At 39.7% G+C, this 26,751-nt stretch overlaps 1 protein-coding gene across 4 annotated transcripts in view; it reads left to right on the top strand.

Annotated features, from left to right (window-relative positions):
* MED15 (mediator complex subunit 15) overlaps positions 1–22,168 on the top strand; it is a 30,815-nt gene extending 8,647 nt beyond the window's left edge. The window contains exons 5-19 of one of the 4 annotated variants that reach the window (XM_059827467.1): positions 1,175–1,390; positions 1,971–2,098; positions 2,138–2,233; positions 3,040–3,417; positions 4,597–4,686; positions 9,618–9,725; positions 15,788–15,891; positions 16,214–16,341; positions 17,550–17,684; positions 18,077–18,140; positions 18,309–18,375; positions 18,831–18,991; positions 19,195–19,361; positions 20,256–20,354; positions 20,515–22,168. In XM_059827467.1, coding sequence (XP_059683450.1) covers positions 1,175–1,390; positions 1,971–2,098; positions 2,138–2,233; positions 3,040–3,417; positions 4,597–4,686; positions 9,618–9,725; positions 15,788–15,891; positions 16,214–16,341; positions 17,550–17,684; positions 18,077–18,140; positions 18,309–18,375; positions 18,831–18,991; positions 19,195–19,361; positions 20,256–20,354; positions 20,515–20,651 — 2,078 coding nt within the window. In that variant the 3' untranslated portion in view covers positions 20,652–22,168. Of the gene's footprint in view, positions 1–1,174; positions 1,391–1,970; positions 2,099–2,137; positions 2,234–3,039; positions 3,428–4,596; positions 4,687–9,617; positions 9,738–15,748; positions 15,892–16,213; positions 16,342–17,549; positions 17,685–18,076; positions 18,141–18,308; positions 18,376–18,830; positions 18,992–19,194; positions 19,362–20,255; positions 20,355–20,514 lie in introns of all 4 variants that reach the window. The other 3 variants (XM_059827464.1, XM_059827465.1, XM_059827466.1) reach the window with 3 other exon arrangements.
* Positions 22,169–26,751: the final 4,583 nt, after the last annotated feature.

Below are 26,751 nucleotides of genomic sequence, written 5' to 3'. Positions count from 1 at the left end.
ACAGCTTAGAATTCAGGGCTGTGGTATACTAAGAATAAGAAGGCTGTGGATTCCCTAGCTGGAATATTAAATGGTGCTGGAGGAAAGGAAGGAGGAAAGGAAAGATAGCATTATAGTCTTGGAGTTGTTCAGTGATGAGGATGACAGGCTTGGACAGTGTTTTGGATGCAACACAGGAGACTTGTTTCCCTGTTTGTACTTTTGTTAGTTCACAACACTAAGATTCTTGAAAGAACAAGAGCAACTGAAAATAATCTCCTGCTAAGCAGTCCAGGTTTCTCCCTGTTACCAGCTTTGGGTGCCTCAGTGTGTTGTATCAGAGGCAAATGTTGTGTTTGTGGGGTGTATGCACTCTGTCATTTGACTGAGGTTAGATCTGATCATGTCCTCTGCGCTAATTCTTACAGCAGTATATGTTAGGAACGTAGTATGATCCTCTATTTTTGTCCCCCATAGGCTAAATATGCAGTGTCTGTGATTGATTAACATCCAGCCTAGACAGTTGGAAATTAATTTATAAGTATTATTAAGAAAGAGGGGGTGTTGCGTTCTGTACCTGATTAATACTGCTTTTGCACCCCATGTTGTGTTTTGCCCTCTTGAATTGCCATTCCCTCTTTGACTTCACTTTTCAGTGTGCCCAGGATTCAGATTATGACAATTGTCTTAAAAGGCACTGAATTTATCCACTGCATAATAAATGTGACGTTATGGGGGGAACTGTATAGCAAAGTACTTCCTCTGGTCTGAGCGCTGCTTCTCTGTGTTGACCTCAGGAGAAGGAGGCTACTTGGATCCACAGTGGGACTCTCTTCTTGGTTTTTGAGGTTACAAGCTGGATATCCTCATGGAGTTTTGTTGGCAGCTTGTTTTGACTTGCATATAAATTCAGACATGGCTAATAAGTTCCTTTTCTCTAATGTATTTAGAATCTGTTTGGAACTTTGCAAATCTGAAGCATTTCAAATAATTTCCACTCTATTTACAGAGAGGCAAAGATGTGCCAGAAGCCTCTTGTGGCCTCGCAGGCAGAGCAGTGAATGTTAGATTCTCAGGGTATTGGATCTAGTCATGGTCTGAAGCCAACAGATCACAGTGTGAATGATGGAGAACAGAGAATTTGGGGAAGGCAATTGCATGGCTGGCTGCATATTGGTAACTATTTTCTTTGTAGATCCGATGAATGCCCTGCAGAATCTAACTGGGGGTCCCCCAGCAGGGGCACCTGGAATGGGCATGGCTTCACGAGCTCAAGGAGCACCGATGAGTGGGATGAGTGGCCTTGGCCCAATGGGACAACAGATAAGCCTCCCAGGGCAGCAGCAGCCTCCTGGAACCTCGGGAATGGCCCCTCATGGTATGCCTGGTGTCTCTACAGCTACTCAGCAGAGTAAGTGTTCAATTTGCTTCAACCACTGAAATTGTCAGATCAGCTTTTCAGTACGTAACTCTCTTCACAAGGAAAGGGTGCTGAGTAGATTTCATACTTCTGGCTAAATCAGCCAACTGAACTGCAGGAAGAACTGATTTCAAATACTGCTACATAATGGGATAAACATCTTCCCTAGTATAGTGAGGAACAGTCTAGCTGTTGGATGAGCAAACAGTTCTTTCATCCTACAAGATGTCAACTTCAGAACTTTGCTTTTGTAGAGCTCACCTGTGTTTTCTATGGGTACGGTGCTTTCTGGTGGTGACCACTGTGCATATTTCCTCTTGCACATTTTTACATTCTTTACTTACATTGCTGACTCAATACAGGCAGTGAGAATTAGAGTTTGGTAGTAGGAAGTGTCATTAATTGTGCTGTTAATGTGCCTCATCCATTTGAGGAAGCAAAAGTATATGCTGCTAACGAAGAACATTAATGTACTTTAGGGATTGTCTTCAATTATTATGAGTTATACTGGGTAACTGTCTCTAGCACTGTTTGGGTCTCATGTTTTAAGTACAGTCTACGTTCTTTTTAGCCCAGCTTCAGCTTCAGCAGATAGCTCAGCAGCAACAGCAGCAGCAGCAACAATTCCAGCAGCAGCAGGTGGCTTTGCAGCAGCAGCAGTTCCAGGCCCAGCAGTCAGCCATGCAACAACAGTTTCAGGTCCAGCAGCAGCAGGCAGCAGCTGCTGCAGCAGCTCAGCAGCAGCAGCAACAACAACAGCAGTTGCAAGCCGTCCAGCAGCAGCAACAGCACATGCTGAAACTGCAGATGCAACAGCAGCAAAACCAACAGCAGGTGATGACAAACAATTGCAATAGCAATTGAGGTGATCTGTGTTCAGTTACTTGTCAAGTGAGGCTTGGCTTGCATGGAAATACCGAGTATCAGCTCTGCCTGTTATTAACGCGTTTCCACTTTGGGCTAGGACTTCACTTTAGACTTGTAAGTTAATTGGCAACAATATATTACATCCCAGAGGAAAGGCTTAACAGTCGTTTGGTTGCTTTCTTCTGTCATAGCAATAGAGAATTAAAACCTTTGTCTCTTTCTCTTTAAAAACATCAGGATAGTCTTTCATTCTGACAAGAACAGGGATGTGGGAAAGAACTAAAAGCACTTGTATTACTCTAGAAATAGTGGCTGTTTTGTCATTGTGTGAATTACACATTGCCACTTTAAAAAATGTGTTCCAAGCATATCATATATATGTATCATCCTTAGGCACAAAAGCAGAAGAGGAAACTTCAGCTGTCATGCTCTTGTGCAGTTTCTGGTAAATAGTGGTGCTGATGCAAGCTGGTTACATTTGAAGAAGTGCTTCTGAGCCCATTTGTACAGGAGAAGCTGATGGGCTTCATCTTTACTTTTGAAAACTGTTTTGGTAGGGAGACAAGCTTGTAATATTGAAACCACGGGATGTACGCTACGTGGAGTTGAGATATATGAAGAGTGAGTGGATAAAAAGGCTGGGCTTTCCCTTCGGACTTAAAACCTCAGCCTGATATATGAGGATTCTGTTTGCTCTTGGTTTATAAAAATAAGGCTGCTATTGCATTGCTGGAAGCTTTAGCATCCTGGCTTTTCCTGCTTTTCAGATGCAGCAGCAACAGCAGCAGCAACAACTACAGCGAATTGCCCAAATGCAGCAGCTGCAGGCAGCACAGGCTATGCAGGCACAACAGCAGCAGCAACAGCAGCAGCAGCAACAGCAACAAATACCACAACAACAGATACAGCAGCAGCCACCTCAACAAGTAATGCAACAGCAGATGCAACAGATGCAGCAGCAACAACAGCAGCAACAGCAGCAGCAACAACAGCAACAACAACAGGTTGCTCAGGCACAACAGTCTCAGCTTCCACCGCAATCCCAGCCTCAACCCCAGCCCATGGTATCTCAGCCACAGGCAATCTCAGGACAAATTCCTAGTCAGGTTATGCCTGTTACTCTTACGCCACAGCAATTAAAAGCAATGCAGGTAAGGGCTAGTGACCAGCTGATTGTTGGTTCATTATGATCGTCTAGAGAAATAAAAAAAATTCTTTGACTTTTGCTAATAATGAAGTAGGAAAAACCACAGCTTATTAAGAGATCTGTAGTTAGTATGTTACGAGTACCAAGAGTTTAAAGGTTTGTGTCTGGGCCTGCCAGTAGAGAACAGTTTTGTGTCCAAGAGTAGGACTTTTGGAAATCTGTAAAAACCATTTATACAGCTAATATTTAAAAATAATTTCTTGTCTTATTCTTGAATGGACAAGTAAAAAAAAAAGAAAAAGAAACAAACAGTGGTTAAGAAAAATCACCTCCATGATGTTTGCTGTTCTAGAACATGAGCAAGTGCTTTGAAGTGCCTAGTGCATGTGACTGGAGCCAGTGTTAGCTCTCTAGCATGCTGGCTTTGCTTCTGCTGCCACGTTTAGACGTTTTGGTCAAAGTTTAAGATACCACTAGTTCCTGCCTTGAAGAGAATGTGGACAAGACAATAGTTTTATGCTGTTGAACTTGCTGGGTCATCCTCTTAATGGTGCAGCTTTTTGAACTGTTGCATTACAGTAATTTTTTTCTGGGCTTCATATGTGCTGTTGAGCAAAAGCTCAGATGTAATCCCAAGACCTGCTTTTCTTTGGGCCTTGCTGGGGTGGAGTTAGAGTGTCAGCCACACTTGAGAAATTATTGACCCCACGTGGATGAGTTGATACATCCACTTGGTGCTCCTGCCAGCTAAGCTAGGAGTAGTTAGATGTCATGTATATCACACTGACAGTCATAATGAATGTATAAACATTTGAAATGCCGGTCATTGGTAGGTGCTTAATACGGTGTGCTTGAGGGAAATCAATACATATGTGGTTAACTATGTTTGCCAGAAAGTTGCAATACCTAATATTGTCATAGGAAGACCTGATAGGACTGGGAGGAAGTCACAAGAAGAAATCGAATCTTGGGTGCACAGCCTATGGAAAGACTGTTCTAAATGTTAAAAACATGGGAACTTGTTTTCATAAAGAAAGCTCAGAAACTCTAGGAAGAGTATGTATGTGAGGCTGATCTTGTCTCCACACCCTTTTTTATGAGTATAGGCAATATAGTTGAAACAGAAGTGTCATACTCTAATCAGATACATATGTTTACTTCTTTCTTTCTTTTCATACTCAAGGTAAGAGCTCAACTGGTCCAGCAGCAGCAGGCAGCGGCAGCAGTGCAAGCAGCTCAGGCCCAAGCTGCTCAGATGGGAGCTTCAGGGCAGGTAAGGGCCCCAGAGCCAGTATCACTAGTTATAGGCCTGTAGCAAGTGCATGCTAGAGATGAGCATGGAGATGGGTTTCTGGTGGCTTTCTGATGAGGGGTCTGATATTGGTCATCCCCTTTATAAAGGGGATATGGGCTTCTATGCTGTTTCTCATTTGCCTGGAATCAGAGGCAGGATTTCGTTGACAACCTCTCTGTGCATGCTCTCTGTCCCAAGTAGGTAAGATTGTTGCCTGTACTGACACAGGAATGCACATCTATAAGACGGCCTGCTGTGGTCACGCTACAAGTCTGACTGTTGGTACCTGGAGTGTATCACCTCTTCTTTCGTTAAACCTTCTTAGGTGACTGCTTTGTTGTGTAAACTGATTTCTGTACTGTGAATATTTGCCTGCTATCTTTACTCACATGTGATTTACCTTCCATTTCCATGTATTGACCATAAAAAGTAGTATAGACAATGCAATCTCTCTGCACTCCCCTTTCATTCCTTTCATCTTTCATTCTTTTTCTGAGTGAAATGGGCAGTAGATACAGATTGCTTTTGTTCTGGATGTGAATTGTGAAGAAAAAATGGCATGTGACACAAGTGCAGAGTTACATTTTAAAAAAAAAAGTGCTGGGTGAAAGCTTATTGTCTAACACAGTTTTCTTATCCTGCAATACACTTGTAGCCCCAGTGATTGTTCCTTGATGTGTGTCTGGTATGAAGGAGACATGGGGAAAAAAAATTGGGAATGGCTTGAGCTGAACCTCTCATCCCATTTTCCACAAGAATATGAAATAGTCTTTCGTGGCTTACCTCTGTAGTCTTTCATATTGAGGCATTTTACAGATGTGGGTAAGTACAATTATTACCCCTTTGTAGATGAAGAGACTGAGGCAGACAGATGAAATAAGGTTGACTAGGAATAATGGCAGAGTTGTTTTCGTATACCCAGACATTCCGTGTCTGCATGTGCCATTTTCCCTTCAGCGCACAAGCAATATTATAGATTCAATAAGACATTTGGAAGCTTTATACATGGACTGTGATAACAATTGGTTCTTCAACACATATCGCCCAGACTTGAATCAGGAATAATGTCTCGTACCATCATAACTCTCATGTGGCCAATGTCCTTGTTGGTGGCTAAGTTCTGTTTCTGTATTGGTCCTTTTGCTTGTGTCAACATAACACAGGATGTAAAAGCTGAGCAGTGGTAAGTACAGTTGGTACGGTACTGGCAGCAAAGCAGAATTATCTTTCTACCACTGAAATGTGAATTAAAACTTCTGTTTGTTTCTTAAATCCAGGTGGGAGCTGCAGGGACTTAGGCTGACTGGAAGGAGACTGACTTTTTTTCTTTTTACTAACTTAACAGAGCTCTTTTCAACTCCTAAGCAGATGGATTGTGCTTATGTAGAGTCAACTTAATTCTTGCCCCATTTAGTGAATTCATATGCCAGTGGCTTAACAGCACGGTGCATTTGAAAACTTTCGTGTGAGAAGATGGTTGACAGCAGGTTCTGTATTGCAGCTTTACTCAGGCATGTGTAGTGAACTCAGGGATTGCTCATTATCTATCATGGATGGAGTTTAGAAAATTCCACATACAGGCTTTACTCCATTTATGTTCATGCCATTGCAATATGAGTCGACTAAAATTCACTTAATGCTGTGAAGTCCGATAATTAAACGGGTTTCTTGTACTTGTGTAAATATTTTCTGTATATAATATATAGTTTTAAGATTGTGGCTGTGTACAATATTACAGTACAGCTTCGGTGTTGAGAGTGTATACAGATTTTCTTTAATTTATAAGAAGTTTCTTTTAAGAGTAGATTTTGCTTGTATTTAGTACATTTTTTCACTAGCACCAACATTTTTAATAAATCTGCCTTGATTTCTTCATTTGGTTCAGGGAAGCTTTTGCTTATAAACAAACCCTATCCTAATCTTTGCTTGTTACATTTGAACTTAGTCTCTAGGGCCTTTCAAACTGGGAATTTTGGTTGATATGGCTGTGTTGTTCCTTTACTGTAAAGTTTCTGTTCATCCTTCCTACGTAAAAGTAAAAGCAATCCCAGGTTTAAACATGGATCCATGTGAGTTTTGAAGTTCTTCTCTGAAGTTGTAAAGACACCGTGCAGGTCAATGTTACCCTGCTTGGGTGTCTAGTCCTTGTGAGCATGTAACTCACAGGTGAAGCTGATAAATAAACAAAGTAGTGTCCTAGTGACCACAGAGTGCTACGCAAGTGCTTGCAGCACCAAGAGAAAATCTGTAATTAACAGGAGTTAAGTATTAATAATTCTGGTGCAACTCCTTCAGGTGCTTAGAATGCAGATTGACTGTTGCTCTTTGAAAATCAGAGCTGCCTTTAGTGGAGTGACAGTGGCACAGTACTTGCATATGCTCACCAGAAGCTGTATATTTATGGAATTCTGAATCTTTGGATTTTAGATGAAAGAAAATTACAGGTTCAGGATTCTAATTGTTATATTCCACTTAATTTTTCTCAAATAATGGGGTTTGTATCTTACAGTGGAGGGAGACTCTTCCTCTGCTTGCTCTCTGTTTCTATGGGGTAAAACTCTTGATTCTGTAAATTGAGATAAATCAATTTCACTTGTGAAGGAGGATTTGCCTTCAGTTTAAATCTTTTTTCAAATGTACTTGAACACTTCTGGTAGTCTTCTGTTTTTAGACTGACAAGAACAGCTCCTTCATGGATATATTGCTTTGCATAAAACAGATGTAATCTTTGGAACCCCCTTTCCCACTCCTTTGTCAAAGGGTCACAGGTTTCATAAATGTAAATCAGATGGAGAATGGGAAAAATAGATTACTTTTATTAAGAGAGTGGAATTGGTGTCATTTTATATATACGCTTCCTTTCCAAAGCACGCATTTCAAAAAACACAAAAAAATCAAAACCAAAATTGTGTGTATGTGCATAAATGTTTGACCAACCACAATACAACAAATAGCTGAAAGCCTTTGAATTGGAGTTTGTCATGGTGGTGTTCAGTGGTTTGCCAGACACTTCAACTGTGAATATACTTCTGATTTCCTTGACCTCGGAGGAAGTAATCTAAATCTTCATACTTTGGTGGTGTGGCATGAGAAACAGGACCAAGATGGGACATGTGGGTTACCGTAACATCCCTGGGATTTCACACGCTCCAGAGATCCATGTGCATTCACGAGGGTCTAAGATGGGGTGATTGTGCCTGGAAGGATATGTTTGGTTTTTTTTCCCCCCCTAGCAATTTCCCCCTTTTTTTTGGTTGTTTTGTTTTGTTAGGGTTGTGTTGCTTCACCAGCTCTCATGTTGATACCGTAGCTCTTCACTGCACTTTGTAGCATCTGCCTGTGCTTTGTGCCAGTGCTGGGTTGTTGTGTTTGCTTGTGGTGGCTGTTGCATGCTGTGTGTGTACATGTGCATGTGTGTGTGATGTCTGAAGCGCGCTCGTTTGTTTCCGTTTTGAAATCCTGTCTCTGACCATCCCTCCTTGCCTGGATGGAAAGGGACTGCATTGCTCTGATGTTGTGAACTAACAGCTGTGCTGAATTTGACACTATTTTCTTTATCAGTTATTGCTTTCCTTTTTCAGTCTTGCTATGTTGTATTTAATTTTATTTATTTTTAACAATTGTAAGCACATGCATTCTCTGACCCTCTAGAGACATGTTGCTGGCTGCTTCAGTCCATTTACATATACACTAAGCAAGAATGCCCCAAACCCTTTACTGAAAGGAGACTTCATTAACTTGTAGGTTAGTTAGGGCCTGTGTAGGTTCCTTGGTAATATGTATGCTGCAAAAAAAAAAGTAGCCCAGAGAACTTTACTGTGGATCTTTGAAGTACCAAACAGAAGCTCTTTTACTGATAAGTGAATCTGCCAAAGTTACTTGAATACTACCTCAAAAATATGCTGTATTTGCTGTAAGTTCTCAGCATATGTAGTGTAATATCGAATTTTAAGTAACAGAGGGCTGTACAGATAGTAAATCTGTCTGGCTCATGCAGGCTGATGGTTCTGAAAGGCACTTCTAGACACTGCAGAGCAGCATAGTCCTAAGACTATTTTAAAACACAAACTCTAATGCTAACCTTCATCATTTGTCCTAAATTATTGTACTTCAGGGTGTGCTCAGTTTATAAATCTGGAGAATCAAATAGTGCATGAATAAGCTTGAGGCAGATTGTAGACTCATAACAGAATATTTTAGCACAGCTTAGTAATAGAGGAATGGGTATTTGTGAAAATGATGGAAATTACAAGGATATATTTGACTTATTCTGTGGGTTATAAAAGGAAGGAAATAGTTTTTTCAAACCTGTAAGTCCTTTTTGTTGTCTTTGGCATTGTTATACTGTCATAGGTTAGGTTGGTCTGAAATTTTGCTCACTGTGGAGCATTCCTACTGACAGTTGCTGTTGAACTGTCTGCCAAATTCTTTTACAGTGAGGGGTGGCATATACAAATACTGCTACATCCTTTGAGTCCACAGTGGGGGAAAGCAAATCAGAAACCTATGGTATTATATAGCTTCTTATATGGAACATTCTTGACAACAATCTTAAAGTACTTATTTCCAAGAATTCTAGAAATTCAAGATGTTGGCAAAATTTGGGAAAAGCCCTTCATGCAAATGATAGCATAATTCGCCCTAGACCCATGAATCTGAATCTACATATCAGCTCTCAAGATACCTAGAATTCATTAGATGCTTTATAAAAACGGATAGAAAGGGTATAAAAAGGAGTTTGATTTATAAGCTAGCTTGTTAGGTTAACCTTTAGAGAAAAGCTCACTAACCTACCCTTCATGCTCCCCCTCCCCCTAATTCCTGGAGGTTGCATGTGCTTCTCATCCTGCCAGTGCACTGCATTTCTTGTTTTGCGATTACTTTTGTCTGTTGTCCCTCTGTCCTCAAAGATGATCACCGCACCTATGGCCCGAGGTGGGATGCAAATAAGACCACGGTTCCCGCCTACCACCGCTGTGTCTGCTACGCCGCCAAGCTCCATTCCTTTGGGCGGACAGCAAATGCCACAGGTATTTACTGAGTCAAAGCACATTGTGTCAGGAATTGTGCAAAGCGTTCAATACATGATTGTATAGCACTTGCTTTCAAGCAAGGGGAAGTTCACTTTTTCGTCAAACAACTAACTTGCTGGTGTTACTTGGGGTAGTGGGCTGTTCAGGTTTCTTATGGATCCTTTTTCATTTTAAATAATAGGTTTTCTGAGAGCTTGGGATATCAAATAAAGCATTTTTAAAGTGGCATAGATTTTAACATTTAAAATGTTTCCATGTTCATAATTGATTCAAGTCTCAAATTAGAACTTTGTGGTTTCTCTTTAGTCTTTGTCCATACTCCATGAATTTGCATTTATGGGAGTGTTGCAAGCCAGTACTGCAGTGTACTGACTGAGTTGTGTCTAGGACCTTACTTATGTGTTCATGCTCTGTACAGGTGCTTCTTCCATTAATAGTAAACTTGGGTTGTTTCAGTTTGAGTAGCTTCTTGGCATGGTATCAGGGACCAAAAAAAATGGAGCTGTTCTCTTCTTTTCACGGTTGTGTAGGAGGAACTGCCAGAAGGATTCCCCTTGTACCTGCATCAGAGAAGAACCTGTGTAGGCAGGCTGGCAGCACCTGTCCAGCTGTTGCTGGAAGATGCATGAGGTCAGAGTACTGCATCTGCTTGGTGCGGGTCTGGATCTGCTAAAGACCTCACAGTCATGTTTTGCAAGCAAAATGTGTCATTTTGGGGGAGCAGGAATGCGGAGAACTAGAATGAAATAGAACTGAGTTCTTACCAGTAAGTCACAAAATGAGGCGGTGCTCTGCAGAAGTTTGCTGACCCCTACGTGATTGGTGTTGGTTTAAATATGTATCATATTATGATAGTGGAATAGCATTCAACTGTATTCTTCTGTCTGTTATTCATGAACCTCATGTCTTGTTCTTCCAGATACTAATTTTCAAATTTAATACCAGGTGCAGTTTTAGTTCTTAATGTTGCTGCATTTTGTTCATAGGGTTAATGAAAGTTTCTTCACTCTTTGCATTTTTGTTTCCTTTGCAAGCTTGTCTGGGGGCTGTGGAATGTCTGAAACTCTGCTTCTTAGTGCTGCTGTATCAAGTTTAGTAGGCACAGCCTTTTCTTCTCAGGAATTTGCTAAGGTAGATACAGTGACCAGAAAGATTCTGGAGATCTAGGCAAACACATCTGTTGTTGTTTCTGGTTTAAGATGGATGGTCATTTCAGTCCAGGTCATCGTTTATATGTTAACTGAAATAAAATTGAGACATAGCTGTTGAGTCAAAGGAGGGCTTACTTTGAGCTTTATTTGCTGTAGCAGTCTATATAGACTGAGACTATCATCTCCCGTATGAAGTGTTCACAATATTTGGTTTGACGATGAGGCCTTCTGATAGATATTTAAGTATTACATTGGCTTATATTTAATATTTGAGTAATAACAAAAGACCTCTAGTTTAAGCATTCAGTGCCATAGGCCGATCTTTTAGTGCTGTCATGTCTGTGGTTATTGAAGAGCTTTGATTTCTGACATGAAGTGAATTGGTCATCAAGGAGTGCTCTCAGTAGCATGCCATGGATTGTGAAAATTATGTAGAAGACTGAACAACTAGAGAAGGCAGATGAAGAAAGGAAATTTCTTTATGAACAATGATTGGAGTGAAAATAGCTCCTAAGCAGGTGGTAGGATGAGTGAGTGAGTCATGGTTTTATGGTGGTAGGAAGTGTGTTTTTAAAGCCAGTGTGACCTGCCATGTACTTGACAGCTCTGGATCAGCGTGAATCTCTAGTGCTGTCTGCCAAAACACTTTGTTCAGGTTGTAGGTGGATTAGAAATTGGAAATGTTGTCATTTATGCCTCTTAATTTTGTAAAATGCTTAAATAGTAGTGTTTGTTGGATATGTTATAACTTTCTTGTCATCAGAGCCCTTGCAGCTGTTCACAATAGGAGTAGAGGGCTGTGGCATATATCTGGTTATTAATTACTCATTTAAGAGTCTGTCATCTCCTTGACTACAGCATCAAAAGTCTTTCAAACTTGGTGATAGATGGTTCAGAGTGTCCTCTCTCTTTAGAAAAGAATCTTGGTATTGCACTGAAGAATCTCTTTCAGCAAAAGGACCACATGTGATATCAGTACTGTGTGGCTATTTTTATCCCATATGACACAAATGTCAGTCTGCCCTTTTTTATCACAAGGCTCAGCTGATTCTGCAATGGTGGGGTTTGTTTGTTTGTTTGTTTGGGGTTTTTTTGCTATTACGGTCTTTTCAATCAGAAGAATATATTTAATGTTAATGGCATTGTATTCCACAATCTCCTGGTCTTTTGAACTGTGGGACAATTAGAACTGACTTTTTTTTTCTTAGCTGAAGTTTGTGCCTGAATAGTTACCAGACATGAACTACAATCAGTGTTAGTGGTGCTGTTTGAGCAGCTAAGAGAAGTTTCATATACCATATTTGGATTGTCTCAAGAAACCTGCTGATCTTGAAATTTTGAAAGATTAAACTAATCTAATACTTAGCTCTTGCTTTACCAGTTAGATAACTAATATGCTAATACCAACCATTCTCCTGTATTTCTAGTGTCAAAACCTTCAAGTTCTGTCTACAAATTTATTGCAGTCTGCAATAGTATGAACTTCCAATTTATTGTTGGCACAGAAATCTTCAGCAAACTGAAAACATAGGGGAAAAAAAAGTAAAACTGAGTTAATATTAAAATAAAGCAAGGCATACTGGCATGACTGAGAATATGGAAACATGCATCTTAACTTACTTGAAGCTTTGCAGAGTTCCCATTTTGTCACGCAAAGCAGCATAATGGTGAAGTTTAAACCCAGTTTGCAACAGAGTAGGCAAGACTGTGCTTACTGGCTTAACATTGAAACTGTAAGTACAGTAGTATAAATGCTTTCTAGAGTTTTCCTTTAGACTAGAAGTGTTTCTACTGTTCCTCATTATTACCCATCACTTCCTTGTTGCAGTCTCCTTTTCCTTGCCCTTAGCTTCTGCATATTGTACACTCTTGCTACTGGGAGCTGCTGAAAAACTCTTGCTAGCCTTATCTGCTGAGTGCTGTTCCCTGCCTGAGACTCAGCAAACTCTGGAGGCAGGCGTCCTACCTAAGTTTGTCTTCTAGGATGGTGTCCTTTAAACACTAAGAATAGCTTTGATTTAGTGGATATTAAGTGCAAACTTTTGTCATGCAAGCCTAAGTATCTTTTGGGCAAGACTTCAGAAAATTAGTGCTTGCTGTCATGATCAGACCACTGTAGAGTCATGGAGTAAATTCACATTAAGTGGGCTGTAATAACTGTCCATGAATATGCTTGTACATGCAGAAAATCTCATCCTGCAGTGAAAAAAATATGTAGCTGCATTTCCTTACATATATTGAAGATGAAGGATATACAAATGGTCAGAAACCATGGCTTAACTTTGGAGTTAAATGAGGAGCTAAATGAGTTTAATGGAGTTGAAGCTCCAGAAGGAGAGTTTTTTTGTCTTTTGGGTTTATTGGGTATTTTTGGGTTTTGGGGTTTTTTTAAGCCTTCTTTTTAGTGGGAGTCAGTTGAAAAGAGCATGCCCTAGAAGTTGAAATTTCATTAAATTGTAATCTTAACCCATATCCTGCGAACAATGTAGAAATCTAAAGCCGAAAGTGTCTTTAGATCTGTTCTATAGAAAAACATTTGAGATTATTATGTAGCAAATTAACTGCTTTCAAAGAAAAGTAAGGCAGTAAGTTCAGAATTGCATACTTCTGAATGCATGTTTTTGAAAATGTTGCAATTTTGCTTAATATTAGACATTAGCCTTTGGTATTCTGAAATGAAGCTGGCAGAGAGCAAACCTGTTGCAAGAAGGAAAGCTGTTTGCCTATGCATGTACTTAAATGAGAAGGGGTAATGCAAAAAAAAACCCCAGAACTAACTCATTCTGTGCTTATGTGCACAGTAGATGCTGCATGTTCTGTTCTTTGCTGTTCTGCAATATTTGTAAATTAATGTGAAGGGACTTTGGTGTTGAAGTAGATACAGAAGCTTAAATCTGGCAAAAAAACTTAATGAAATATTTCTCCTTCCTTCCCAAAACACAAGGATTTAAGTTTTCAGAAGTAATTTTATGTAACCGACTTAAGGCACTTAAAAGGGGCCTGATTTTCAGGAAGTGATGAACCACTCAAAAGTGGTCTTAGTTTGACTTGATGAAAAATGGGTGCAGCATCTGTATGGGTAAGTTCTAAATCACTTGCTGTTTAACAGAATATTAAATAGAATTGTAAAAAAAATCAGATAGTGCTTTTTGCAGTGTTCATCCCAGCTTCCTTGCAAACAGTGGTGAGATGCTTGGTTTCTGTGGGAGGCAGACTATGCTTTTCAATCTCAGAAATGCTTTTCCAAATGTTGAGGAGACACATGCTGTTAAAGAATCCACCTCCTATGAAAAACAGTAAGCACAGTCTCAGTATGTGTTGATTGTGGAGAAAAGGAAGATACAATAGCTGATTTAAAATGTAATTTCAGCCTCACTTGTTCTAGACACAATCTTTGTAGGAGAGGTTGTGAAGGTAATGGAGTTATTGAAGATTAAAAAAACCCCATCCTAGTATGTCAGGCTGCATTTGATTTTAAACTATGCTTTAATGGATGATAAATTAGTATCTTCAAGTTCAGTAGCTTTACATTTGCACCCAGCTGGGGATTGTTTGGGCCCATTTATTTTTTTTTTTAGTGGAGTGTGGCCTCTTGCGTAGCTGTAACATGATATTCCAAGCAAAGCACTTCCTGTCGTATTCAGCGCATACATGCAAAAGTAGACCATGCAATACTTACTTTTTAATGTGCTAAATATAATGTCCTCTGGAAACAGTTGGATGATTTAGATGGATATTTAATGAGTGAGTGAAGGACAACACAAAATTGCAGTGCCCATGAAGTGTATGGGACTTGTGGATTTCCTGGGACCTTTGTTTAAAAATGGTTTAGACTGAGCGAAACAGAGTTGTTAATTTATAAAGGTGCTAATCAATGACTTACAGAATGGATGCATGAGTCGCAATATGTGGCCTCTGCAGGCTAATTCAATTTATCTTTGTATGTGCTTTCTTACAGCCTCAGGTCATAAGAACTCCGCGTGTGCCTTAAACATGATCACTTAATATCTGCATTACTATACCATGCTCCTGGCCATGATACAGTTTTTTTTGTTTGGTTTTAAGTGATTGAGGGGGAAAAATGTCCATTAGAACAAATGTGAGAAGTTGCTCTAATTTGAGTGTCATCTGGCTCTGGTACTTTATAGTGTACAGAATAAACTTAGTTGATACCCAGAGTTTGGTGCTATTCTAGAAATGCTCTTATTCGTCTTTTTGTCCTTCAGGCACACTTCATCATTCTCCAAAGGTCAGAAAGCTATTTCATTTTTTTTCCACCCAGCCATTCAGTTTGGAGTGTTTCTACCTCCGCCCAGATTTTCAAAGCTGAATATTTAAACAAGATGATGGTGGTTTGGCTTACTTAATTTTTTTTTTTCTTCCTTCCTCCTAAAGAAAATCAGTTGGGAAGCTACAGTCAAGTCTGACAGAGCTTTGAAGACTGTAATTAAAATGTCAAAATAAGGAGGGGTTTTTATGGCTGTTAATTCTCAAGTTAGAACTGTCTTTTCTTCTGTTCTTCTTTAGTTCTAATAAGGTACAGGTTTTTTAGATGGCACTTCTGACATTTTAATTGCAACATGATGGTTTGGGAAATGAAAATAATTATTATATGGTTATTCAAATTATGTGCTGTTTTAATGGTTATTTCTAGTAAAGTTGATATGAAGTACTGCCGTGACAGCCTCAATAGTGATACAGGTGGGACTGTCATTATGGGGGAGAACAGGAAACTTAACACTTTTGTTTCTTGTAGGCCTGAGGATACGCTTCTCTCCATAGGTAAAGCCTTTTAGTTAGGTTCCCATCCTGTACTCCCTTTTGTTATTATTGATCTTACCTTTTTCCACATTTCAGGTCAGCCAGAACAATATTACCATGATGTCATCCCCCTCTCCTGTCCAACAAGCTCAAACACCCCAATCAATGCCTCCGCCACCACAGCCGCAGCCATCTCCTCAGCCAGGCCAGCCAACTTCTCAGCCAAATTCAAATGTCAGGTGAGCTAGACTGCAGCTTTTGAGGACCTTTGTCAGTGCTGTAAGGGTTAGGTTTTCAGAAGCATTCAATATATCTTACTCTGTTTCCATTGAAGTGAATGAATTTTAACATGAACGTCAGTGAGAGCACAGGTGGATTGTGCAGAATACACTCTGAAAACCCCTGCTTTAAATAAAGAAGCTGTGTACAAAATGCTCACCGAGCCTGCTGGCAGAGCTACAGAGTGCCATAGCAATGCTTACTAAAAGTGTATCTGCTCACAGTCTGATCATGCTTCCTTGTCAGATTCTGGCAGGTTTGATTTTTATGCTTATTTTTCAGCTCTGGCCCAGCTCCATCACCCAGCAGCTTTCTCCCCAGTCCATCTCCACAACCATCCCAGAGCCCAGCAGCTGCACGAACACCTCAGAACTTTAGTGTACCATCCCCAGGTCCTTTAAACACTCCAGGTAAACGATCTGAGAACTTTACTGCAGACTGTGAGTTGGGGAATGTTTTGGTAACTGTAACAGTTCCCAGGAAACCTGTTACTGTTTGACACAATGTAATGCAGAGAGGTGGGTGCTGGTCTCTTCTCCCAAGTGACAAGCTATAGGACAAGAGGAAATGGCCTCAAGTTGTGTCAGGGGAGCTTTAGATTGGATATTAGGAAAAACTTCTTCACTGAAAGGGTTGTCAGACATTGGAACAGGCTGCCCAGGGAAGTGGTTGAGTCACCATCCCTGGAGGTTTTTAGATGTGTGGATGAGGCACTTAGGGACATGGTTTAGTGGTGGACTTGGCAGTGTTAGGTTTACGGTTGGACTTGATGATTTTAAAGGTCTTTTCCAACCTAAATGATTCTATGAAACTTTAAAGAGCTCTACAAAGCAGGCAGCATTGCAAGTAGTGAACATGTCACATGCACCACATAACACAACAACGTGGATGTCTCAAATCAAAATCAAATGAAACCTCTTTCCTCATTACTGAACTATGTAATGGGTTTTTCTAACTTCCCCAATCTTCTGAAAAAAGAATGATAGTTTACTTAATGGAGCAAGTTTATGGAGGCATAATGATTCGCTGGTTCCATGCAGGAAGGAACCTGTAGCAACAGCATGCAGTTGTAGAAGATGTAACCAATTAATCACAGGTGGCAGGCTGTTTTGCTCTAAAACACCTTCCTTGGTGTACTCTGATGCTTGTGCTCTTCTCTCTCCCAGATGTAATAAGTAGTTTCTGATACTGTGAACAGAAGTAACATACTGCCTCCTTTTCATACCAATGTTGTGTGCTCTGCAGTTTGGAAAGCACTGACTTAAGGAAAACTGCAGCAAATTCAGTGTGTTGATTTAGTGTTTAACACCACAGCACCACAGCAAAGGCAAAATGAGAACCTAGAAAATGGGTATATGAAACTTTGGACCTTTTCAGAAAAAAAATTGTAATAAATGGGAATTGCTGTTCTGTCCACAGAACACATTATTTCTACAGAAAGATTAGAGGGTTGGACAAGCACTTAAACTGTGGAGGACATCCAGTTGTGGATTTGGATATTTGATGTGAGCTACACTTTGAGGGTGCCACATTTCAGATCTAGATTCTGAAATGTGAGAATGCTGTTCTGCAGTGTCTTTTATCATCCCTGTGACATGCAGTCTTTACTTCTTGCCAGGAAATCCAAATTCTGTCATGAGTCCAGCCAGTTCTAGCCAGTCAGAGGAGCAACAGTATCTGGAGAAACTCAAACAACTATCAAAATACATTGAGCCGCTCCGGAGGATGATCAATAAAATAGATAAAAATGAAGGTGAGGTTCCCTATATTTAGTCATGCATTTCTGTCTGTCAACTATCTCTTCTGACGAAGGAAGCAGTACCTTGCCTTTTGTGATGGTTTGTATTCCAGGGATTAAAAATGACCGTGAAAGTTGCTCTTTCTTGCCTGTGACTGTAAGGATTTTACTGTGAAGAGTGGGTAAAATTCTTATCCTTAATTTCCCATCAGTTTTCCTTTACTTCTGATGGTTTTGAGAAACATAGAGCTTATGCAATGGCTATACTTATGATTAAATGAAAGATCTTTGATCCTCACTACTTCAGCGTTGGCTCATGTTTTCAGTTCAACAGTATACTGTATTTCTGTCTGCAAGTATGGAAGCTGTTCTTGTAGTCAGTGTTTGTGTCTCTGATATTATTTCAGATAGGAAGAAGGACCTGAGTAAAATGAAGAGTCTTTTAGATATCCTGACTGACCCTTCAAAACGGTAAGTCTTTTTCCTTTTGGCTGGACATCAGGTTTCCCAGCTGTTCCAGAAATTTGTTGTTTAGCATCCAGCCATGTTGGCATTAAAGCTGTCTGTGGGGCTCAGATAGCAGAAACACTTCAGCTGAGGTGACCGTTTTGTGGTGATGAAATTTCTCCTTTTCTGCAGGTGCCCTCTGAAGACACTGCAGAAATGTGAAATTGCTCTGGAGAAGCTGAAAAACGATATGGCTGTGGTATGTAATGCTTTGTGCTAGCAAGAGATAAGCAATTAATTCCAAAACATCTTATGATTTAGCAAGATAATTTTTTGCATTTCTTGTTGCTCATGCTGTTAAGACTTCAAGTAAGGTTGGACAAAATAAGAAACAGGAAATAAATGGGCAAGCATTTACTTCATGTAAGTCACCTGTACGTATCTTTTAACTGAACTTTCAAATTCTTACGCTTTGTGCAAAGACTAGAGTAATTCTTTTTATGAACTTTTGCAGCTGATTTTAGGACAGACTTCTGAAATGAAAGCTGTAGACGGCTGCTTTTTTTTTCCCCCTTAATGTTACTGTATGCAGTTTTGAGAATCCTTTGCATTTCATGCATTCGAAGTTTACTGCTATAAAATTTTGCAGAATCAATAGTAGAGATTTCTTTTTTGGTGATGACTAAAACAAAAGGGGCTTCTCTTGTGTTTTAGCCTACTCCACCACCGCCCCCAGTGCCCCCTACCAAACAGCAGTACTTGTGTCAGCCGCTTTTGGATGCTGTTTTAGCCAACATCCGTTCACCAGTCTTCAACCATTCCCTTTACCGTACATTTATGCCAGCTATGACTGCAATTCACGGACCACCGATCACGTATGTATCATTGACCTACTGTCTGTCTTAAATATTCATTATTTAAGGAAAAATATTTATTTTTAGAAACTATTAAAAGAACAGATAGGTTTATGGATGGATGTGAGTTATATCTTTCCTTTTTACACCTGTAAAATATTTGACTAATGCGGTCTTGGCATAACATTTTCACCTAATCCTTTTGTGGACTGTATTTTACATAGGGCCCCAGTTGCTTCCCCTCGAAAACGGAAATATGAAGAGGATGAAAGACAGACCATACCAAATGTCTTACAAGGGGAAGTTGCAAGATTAAATCCTAAATTCCTGGTGAACCTGGACCCTTCCCACTGCAGTAATAATGGCACAGTTCATCTGATATGCAAGCTAGGTAAGCAAGAAGAAACTAAACGCTGAATTCAGAAAGAAGTGCTCAGCTTGATTGTAGAACTTTGAATAGTTTTTTGCTAACAGTCTTGAATCTTGCCAACCTGTGACTTCTGCACGAAGTCTGTACTTACCAGATTCATAGCATTGCTTAATCATGACATTCTACACAGCCTGCTTCAGGGTACACCTGGAGATTTCATTCACACTGATCCTTTCTTTGCACTGAAGTTGCAATTGGTAATCTTATTTAGTGTCTAGAAAATTACTTGTTGCTAGCAACAATCTTGATTCCTGATTTGACCCGTACTGGTACATGAGAGTTGCTCTGTCCTAGTTGTTGGAGGCAGAACTAGGGAAATGTTGAGTTAATTTTTGGGAGGGTCTGTTTCAATTTGTACTGATGATCACTGACAATGGTGTATGTTCAAGAAAGAAATTCAGATTGCATCTTTTTTTCATCTCAGCTGAATAATCATGAAGTGTTATAGTCTATTAACTTGTTTTGCTCTTGGATTCCAATGGGGAAAATAGATTCTTTCTTCCTCCCCTTTGTTTGAGAAATCTGAACTGTTTTTGTCCTGAATATTAGTACATAAGGCACTTAATTTTCAAAAACGAGGTGTCTAACTTAGTGAAGTTCAGCTGATGAAATGGTGAGATTGGCAAGGTGCAGAAATATGTAAGAGATGGAGCTATGTTTGCCAGGCTTCTCTTCCAAGAATTTAAGGTATTGTTAAAGTGAGCAATGAGATTGCCTTCCAGCAAAAATGGAGATGTACAGCCTGGTTCCTCCTTGGGATTCAGAGGCTAGAAACCAAGCTGAATTGCGCACAAAAAACCCCGTCTGTCCAGCAAGGAATGCTTTGTTCTGATGGGAGGTGTGTTTGCATTCTAGATGACAAGAATCTTCCAAATGTCCCACCACTACAGCTCAGCGTTCCAGCGGACTATCCAGATCAGAGCCCTCTGTGGATAAAAAACCCTAGACAGTATGGTATGAGAACGCTAACATGACATTTGTTGGGCATGTGTATGTGGTAATAGTGGGGAAATGTGAACACCTAATATTAATCTTTTTTAAAAAAATTATGTTTTCAAATTTTATTTATTTTATTTTTATTATAACTCCATTTATCTGTTACCTTTTTTTCCAGCAGCCAATCCCTTTTTGCAGTCAGTGTATCGGTACATGACTTCGAAACTATTGCAACTTCCAGACAAGCATTCAGTCACGGCACTCTTAAACACCTGGGCACAAAGTATTCGTCAGGCCTGCCTCTCTGCTGCATAACATCTCACTTTCTAAATTGTGAAGCAAGAAATAAGGTCTCGACTGCTGGCCTCTTCCACATGCCACTGGAAAATCACAGGCATTTTGGGGAGGGTACTTCAGAAGAAAGAAGCCTTATGTTGTTCTGTTTCTAGGTGTCAGGTTCAGTAGAGAACCTGATGTTAGACTTAGCTTTCATGCTTTTTGTCTTCTGCCTCTGTGGACTTTTGCCAGCATTTTCAAATATACAGAATGTGTATGTATGGTTCTCGAGACTGTATTAGGATGAGGTTTTATTGTCTTCTTAGAGAAGAAATTATTTGTGGACTTCCATCAGGGAGTCTGGTATAAGAAAGAGGGAGTAGGGAGAGAATGTCCTAATTTGCTTCAAAGTTTGCTCAGTGCCAGTATTCCCTTCACACTGTATGTTTTGTGACCTGATACTGCCCCAGAAATAAATTAGCTGCAACTAGAATGTGCTTGCAAACTTCTTAGTGGTTGCAGGAGTTTTTTTGCCTGTTAGCTTTACCCAGAGATGGGATAAATTACAGCTTTTTAAGGCATCCTTCAAATATGTGAGATAAATCTGGATAATTATACATGGGGGTGGGGAACCAAATAGGGCAAAAAAAAAAAGTATTTTATAGCTTATTTTAAACACTACTTTGTATAAGTGGTTTTTTGCTAGCATGGACCACATGTTTCTCGCTCCAAAAGAGTGAGATGATGAGAAAGAAGAGATATTAATGTACACACTGACTTCCTCAATAAACTCAGTAAATGTGTACATAAAGGTGTGGGGGGGGAAAGCCCAACAGTATAAAGCCCTAGTGACACAAACCAATTCAGCAGGCTCGTAGCTACATTTCTTCTTTTAATAAGAGTCTCTCTGAGGCGTCTGGCTTCCTTTGGGAGTGGATGCAGTTCAGTGAAAATGCTTCTATGCCACATCAGTTTGTTTAAAAAGAAAAGGAAAAAAACAACATAGCTCAGGAGCAGAACTGACAACTAATACTTTGTGCCTTGAGCAATGATGGGCACTCAAGTCAGTCATCAGCTGCCTTATTGTTGGGCACTTCTAATGAAAACATTTGCCATGATTAACTCTAATTTCATGCATAGTGTGATTGTCTTATTTTCCCCATGCTTATCAGTTGCTCACTCTTAATTTCCTGGTGCAAAAGAATTTCAAATTTCAGATGTTCCCATTATATGCTGCTTCATCTCCCTGTATTGTGCAGCAAACCTTAAAGAGTAGCTGGGCTCTCTTACAGTAGTGTCAAGAAATTGCTATGACCTTCGTAAATCTGTGTGGTGACATCAGTTTTAGGGTGTTTTTAAATGTGGGTATTTAGTGAGCACTGACTGAGGCAGCAGAATGCTATCAGTATTTTGTACATGAACTAATGCATTATCTGTTTGTTTCTATTGTAATAAATTTATTATTATTTCTGTGTTGGATGCTAACATTATACTGCTCTTCCCATGTTGATCCTTAAAACCAGTTCTGTTGGGTCCATTGTATGATGACTACTTTGTTCTGTGGTAAGTGAAAACTCATATGCTTTGAAGGTTAGAGGAGGAAATCATAAATGGCTTTTCATCCCATGCAATGCTATCTTTACTGTCCTCGTAGTGAATTGGAAGAACCTGATCAAAAGATTAGTAATGGTATTTACAAATGAAAGATGTAGTTTTTTAACCAGTACTGTTACATGGCTGACTCTTTCCTTAGGGAAAAAGAATCAGTGGCACCAATACAGTTTGTAATACATAAGTAAGTCATAACCCAAGAAATGAGGATTGAAACAGGTGGGGTTTTAAAGATACTGCCAGGGTCTAACACTGAGACATTTATAGCATTTATTTCTTAACCACTTGGTTAAAATATATCTGGAAATTATGCAAAACCATGCATGCCCCTCAGGTTTACAGTAACTTTCCTAGTGCAGTTTTCAGAGCTGTCAGTGCAGCACCTTTTAGTTTTTCTTCAAACAAGATGTAATGAGATGTTAGACTAAGAGGGTGGGGTAGGCATCCTGACATACAGCAACTTCTCAGTTGGGAAATAAATCATGAAAACGGCAAGTGGGTCATGTACCCACAACATACAATGTCTTGACAGGACAAGAGGAAATGGCCTCAAGTTGCGCCAGGGGAGATTCAGACTGGATATTAGGAAAAAGTTCTTTACTGAGAGAGTGGTAACACACTGGAATAGACTGCCCAGGGAGGTGGTGGAGTCACCCTCCCTGGAGGTATTCAAGGAACGTGTGGGCGTGGCATTGTGGGATGTGGCTTGATGGGAATGGTGGTGTATGGTGTGGTTTTTTGTTTGTGTTTTTTTTTTTGGTGGGTTTTTTTGTTTGTTTTTGGTTTTTTTTGTTTTTGTTAATGGTTGGACTTGATGATCCTTACAGGTCTTTTCCAACCTTTGTGATTCTGTGATACCAGATTAATGGCTGTGTATCGATACAGCTGCCTTCCTTTTCGGTTGATGGACAAACTGTCATAAGCTGCTTATAGATCCTGCTAAAATAAAAAACACAAGCTTATTCCCAAATCCTTGGAAAGATGCACTGAAGTGGGAGTAAGTTAGTATTAATGTTTGTGTACTTTACCAGCTGTTGGAGCATTAAAAGTGAATTCAGAAAATGTCCGTGTTATGAAAAATTCAAGGCTTCATGTCTTTCAGAAATGCACAAATCTTATGAAATCAGAAATGCGCAAGTCTGATCCTTTCCTTTCTTGAATGAATGGCTTACAAAATTAATTCATAATCAGCTTTTACTTGCAATGAGGTGACAATAGCAATTGGAGAATCTATTGTGAAACTTCAATATAAATGTTCAAAGCAGTAATAAGGAAACGAGAATGAGGAGTGTTAAATTGAAGTGCAGTTCGATGAAGATGGCTACTTTGAGTAGCCTGGCTTCTCCTCTGTCTCTCAACAAAGCTGTTCACTAATGTTTGTTTCAGTGGGGGCAAAACTGCCTTTTTTTATAACAGGCACTGGTGTGGCAGTCAGACTGCAGAGAAGAATGCAGCAAATTGATGTTACTGTGATTACCTGAAACCATTTCTTTTTCAATTAAGAAAGGTATTGGGTTAGGATTACTGCCCTGCTTGTGTGCTCAGTGATTGTGGGATGGACTGTCCTGTCTCGCTGGTGAGACTTCAAACTTCAGTGAGAACTTTTTTCCCCAAAGTGTTGGTATTTTGGACCAATTACTGGTTTTCTTCATGGAACAAGGATATTGTGTGATTGGCTGTTCTTCTGTTTTTCCAAACTTGTTATCTGAGGCATAGCTTTTCTGTGTTAAAGTCTAGCTTTGTATCTTTGCTATATGAGCTACCCTGACATTGTGTAGCATGGCCAGGCAGCAAGTGCATCAGTAACTGCCAAGCCTAGCACAACACATCCTGCCTTTTGGGTCCCCAGGGCTGCTCGCTCTTGCTAGGCTCTTGTGACTGGATGCTTCAGGGCAGAACTTGGGGAAAGTGTTCTTGCAGGCACCCCTTTTGGGAATTATTGTACTAAGAAATACATCTTCATGTTTTGAAGCGCTATGCCTTTGTTTTCTGGACTCATCCTTTTCCCAGTATACTACTGAAAATATTAATGTACTTAGTATTCATGTACTATAGTTATCTTACAGGATATGGTGATGCTTAAATTTAGAAAAGTGTATTTTTCTCCATCTTCCAAAACTATTGACTCCCACTAGAATATAATGTTAAAACTGCTCTGACCTGGTTCATTCTGCACAAAGGAAAAGGGATTTTCACTTGTAGCTAATTTTTTGTGGGCCAAACTTGACCAGAAAAGGCATGAAATGTACTAGAGAGCCAATACAGTGAATACTGACAATGTGAGCTAATAGAACCGATTTGCTATCAGTGGACTAAATTAAAAGAATTCTTTGATTCCATTCTGGTAAGTGCTGCCTTCTAAAGAGACTTGTGTTACCATATCTCCTCTCCCTGTTTCTCACCTGTGTGAGAACTGTGAGGTTTTTTTGAGAGTATCATCTCATATGGACAGCACCTTAAAGTACCAAGTATTTGAGAGGGGCTATAGGAAGCAGTGCAGTTTCTGTCATTTGAGTCTTCTGTATAAATATTGGAGAAAGAGTCAGTCAAACTCTAAATAGCCTGTGTCTTCACAGCGCCATGCAATCTTTGGAAAAACCTGCTTAAAGAAACGGTAAAACACATTCTTTAATCACATCTTTAAGAGAACTGCAGATCTATTGCTAAAACTGGTTGTGTAAGATGAGCAAGTCCTTTTTGGCTGGAGGAGAGAGGTAATGAGTAAAGAGCTCTAACTAACTGTTCTTGGCCGTTTTCTTTTGTTCTATATTATTTACTGTCATGTCTGTTTAGACAGCAATCGCTTATCTTGCAGATTGTATCAATGGGTGCTTGGATATGGGCCCTGTCATACTAAAGAATGTACTAAAATAAACAACCTTCTGATTCTCTGGGAAATGCTTTCCAGTTGAGGGGACTGACCTCCAACTTGAACCTGATCAATCTTTTAGACTTATCTTCCTAAATGCATTGTTTTCTAACTGGAGTAATCTTAAAAAATTATCTAACAGGACAAGTGATAACTGGTATATTAATCTTCTTCTGAAGACAAGTATCCATTCTTCATTGGTTTAGGGCTATTAAAAAATATAAGGAACAGTCTTGAACCACAGAAGAATGGTTTGTATTTAAAACTTGCTCTGTGTGTGCACAGGTATATAATATACATAAAATGAAGGTACAAAAATCCTTGAAACCTGAAATGGCAGTAATACTGTTGCTTGCTGGGAAGTGTGAATGACAGGATACCCAGACCAAGGAAGATTTTCAGAGTAGTGTACCACATAAGCTATTCTAAGTTGGTTCAAGAATATTAGATTTCTAGAGGCATTTCCTTACCTGATCTGACTGGTTAGTAGTCTCCTGGAACATTTTTGTTCTTGTGGATGTCTTCCAAACATTATTTCAGACGCGCTGAGGAAGAGAGAGAACTTACCTTTCTGGTGTTTTTCTGGAAAACTTATTATTCGCCATAAACAATGTGGGTTTTGTAGGCTCCATGAATTAGTAGCAGTTCAAATCTAGCTTTGTATGTGTTTCTAAATGGTTCACTTTGATGGCAGTATGATTAGTAAAAAGTACAGGATATAACTAATAGAAATGGTAATAAGGCCACATAACAAAATGGTAAAATGTCTTGTCTGATGAGAGATTTCTGTATTTCTGCTACCTCAAAGGTAAGTTGTGCCTTTTTTAGCCGTTCTACATGCTCAACTGTGATTTGAACTGGTCATTGCAGAAGATGAGGTAGAAATTTTGTTACCTGCAGAAAAAAGAGAAACGATGAACTAAGTCCTATGACTGCAGAGCTGATTGTGGGAGTAGCCTGGAGTGGCAGTTTAAGCAAACAAGTTTGAACAATGTGATACTTGAGGGCCTTGGCTTTGCAAATCAAACTTGCAGTAGGACAATTATGATGTACAGCAGGACAATGGCTAATAAGTAGGAAATACCTTCTCTTAGACTTGTGTGGAACATGATGAGATGCAAGCCTCGTGCAGCTCTGAGGCTTAAGCAAATTGGTGGATTTGTTAGCAAAAACTGGTTATTGCAGGCTTACTTCTATGATACTGAATGCTTTCATTCCTACAGCATAGTTTTGGATGTTTATTTACATTTAGCTTATAGCTGTGTTTTAACTGAATCTCATTTCACTTTGATTAGTTCTCTCTCCCATGTGCACTACTGTGGCATATTTTTAGTGAGCACAAAATAATGGTTGTTATTTTTCTGACTGAGTTGCCTTTGGAAGCTGATCTGATCAGGATTCCTCTTTGTGGTGTCTCTTGGTATGTTGCCCTAAAGAGGGCAAAGAGTACTTGTTGAACTCCAAGAGAGGAATGTTCCTATCTGCTGCCAAAACTGCCAGGTTAGATTTACAATAAGGTTACAGGGGAAAGAGCAGCAACTTCTGTTTTTACAAGCAAGTAAGTACATGTTAACAACCCATTGAACACAGTGGCTTAAGAAGTGGTTTACTGAGGTAGAAGGCATAAACCTGCCTGGGTTGGGGAGGCCTCAGGCAGGG

The sequence above is a fragment of the Gavia stellata genome, chromosome 21 (assembly GCF_030936135.1).
Source record: "Gavia stellata isolate bGavSte3 chromosome 21, bGavSte3.hap2, whole genome shotgun sequence".
In the NCBI taxonomy this organism is placed as follows: domain Eukaryota; kingdom Metazoa; phylum Chordata; class Aves; order Gaviiformes; family Gaviidae; genus Gavia; species Gavia stellata.
This window is presented reverse-complemented; position numbering and strand designations above follow the sequence as displayed.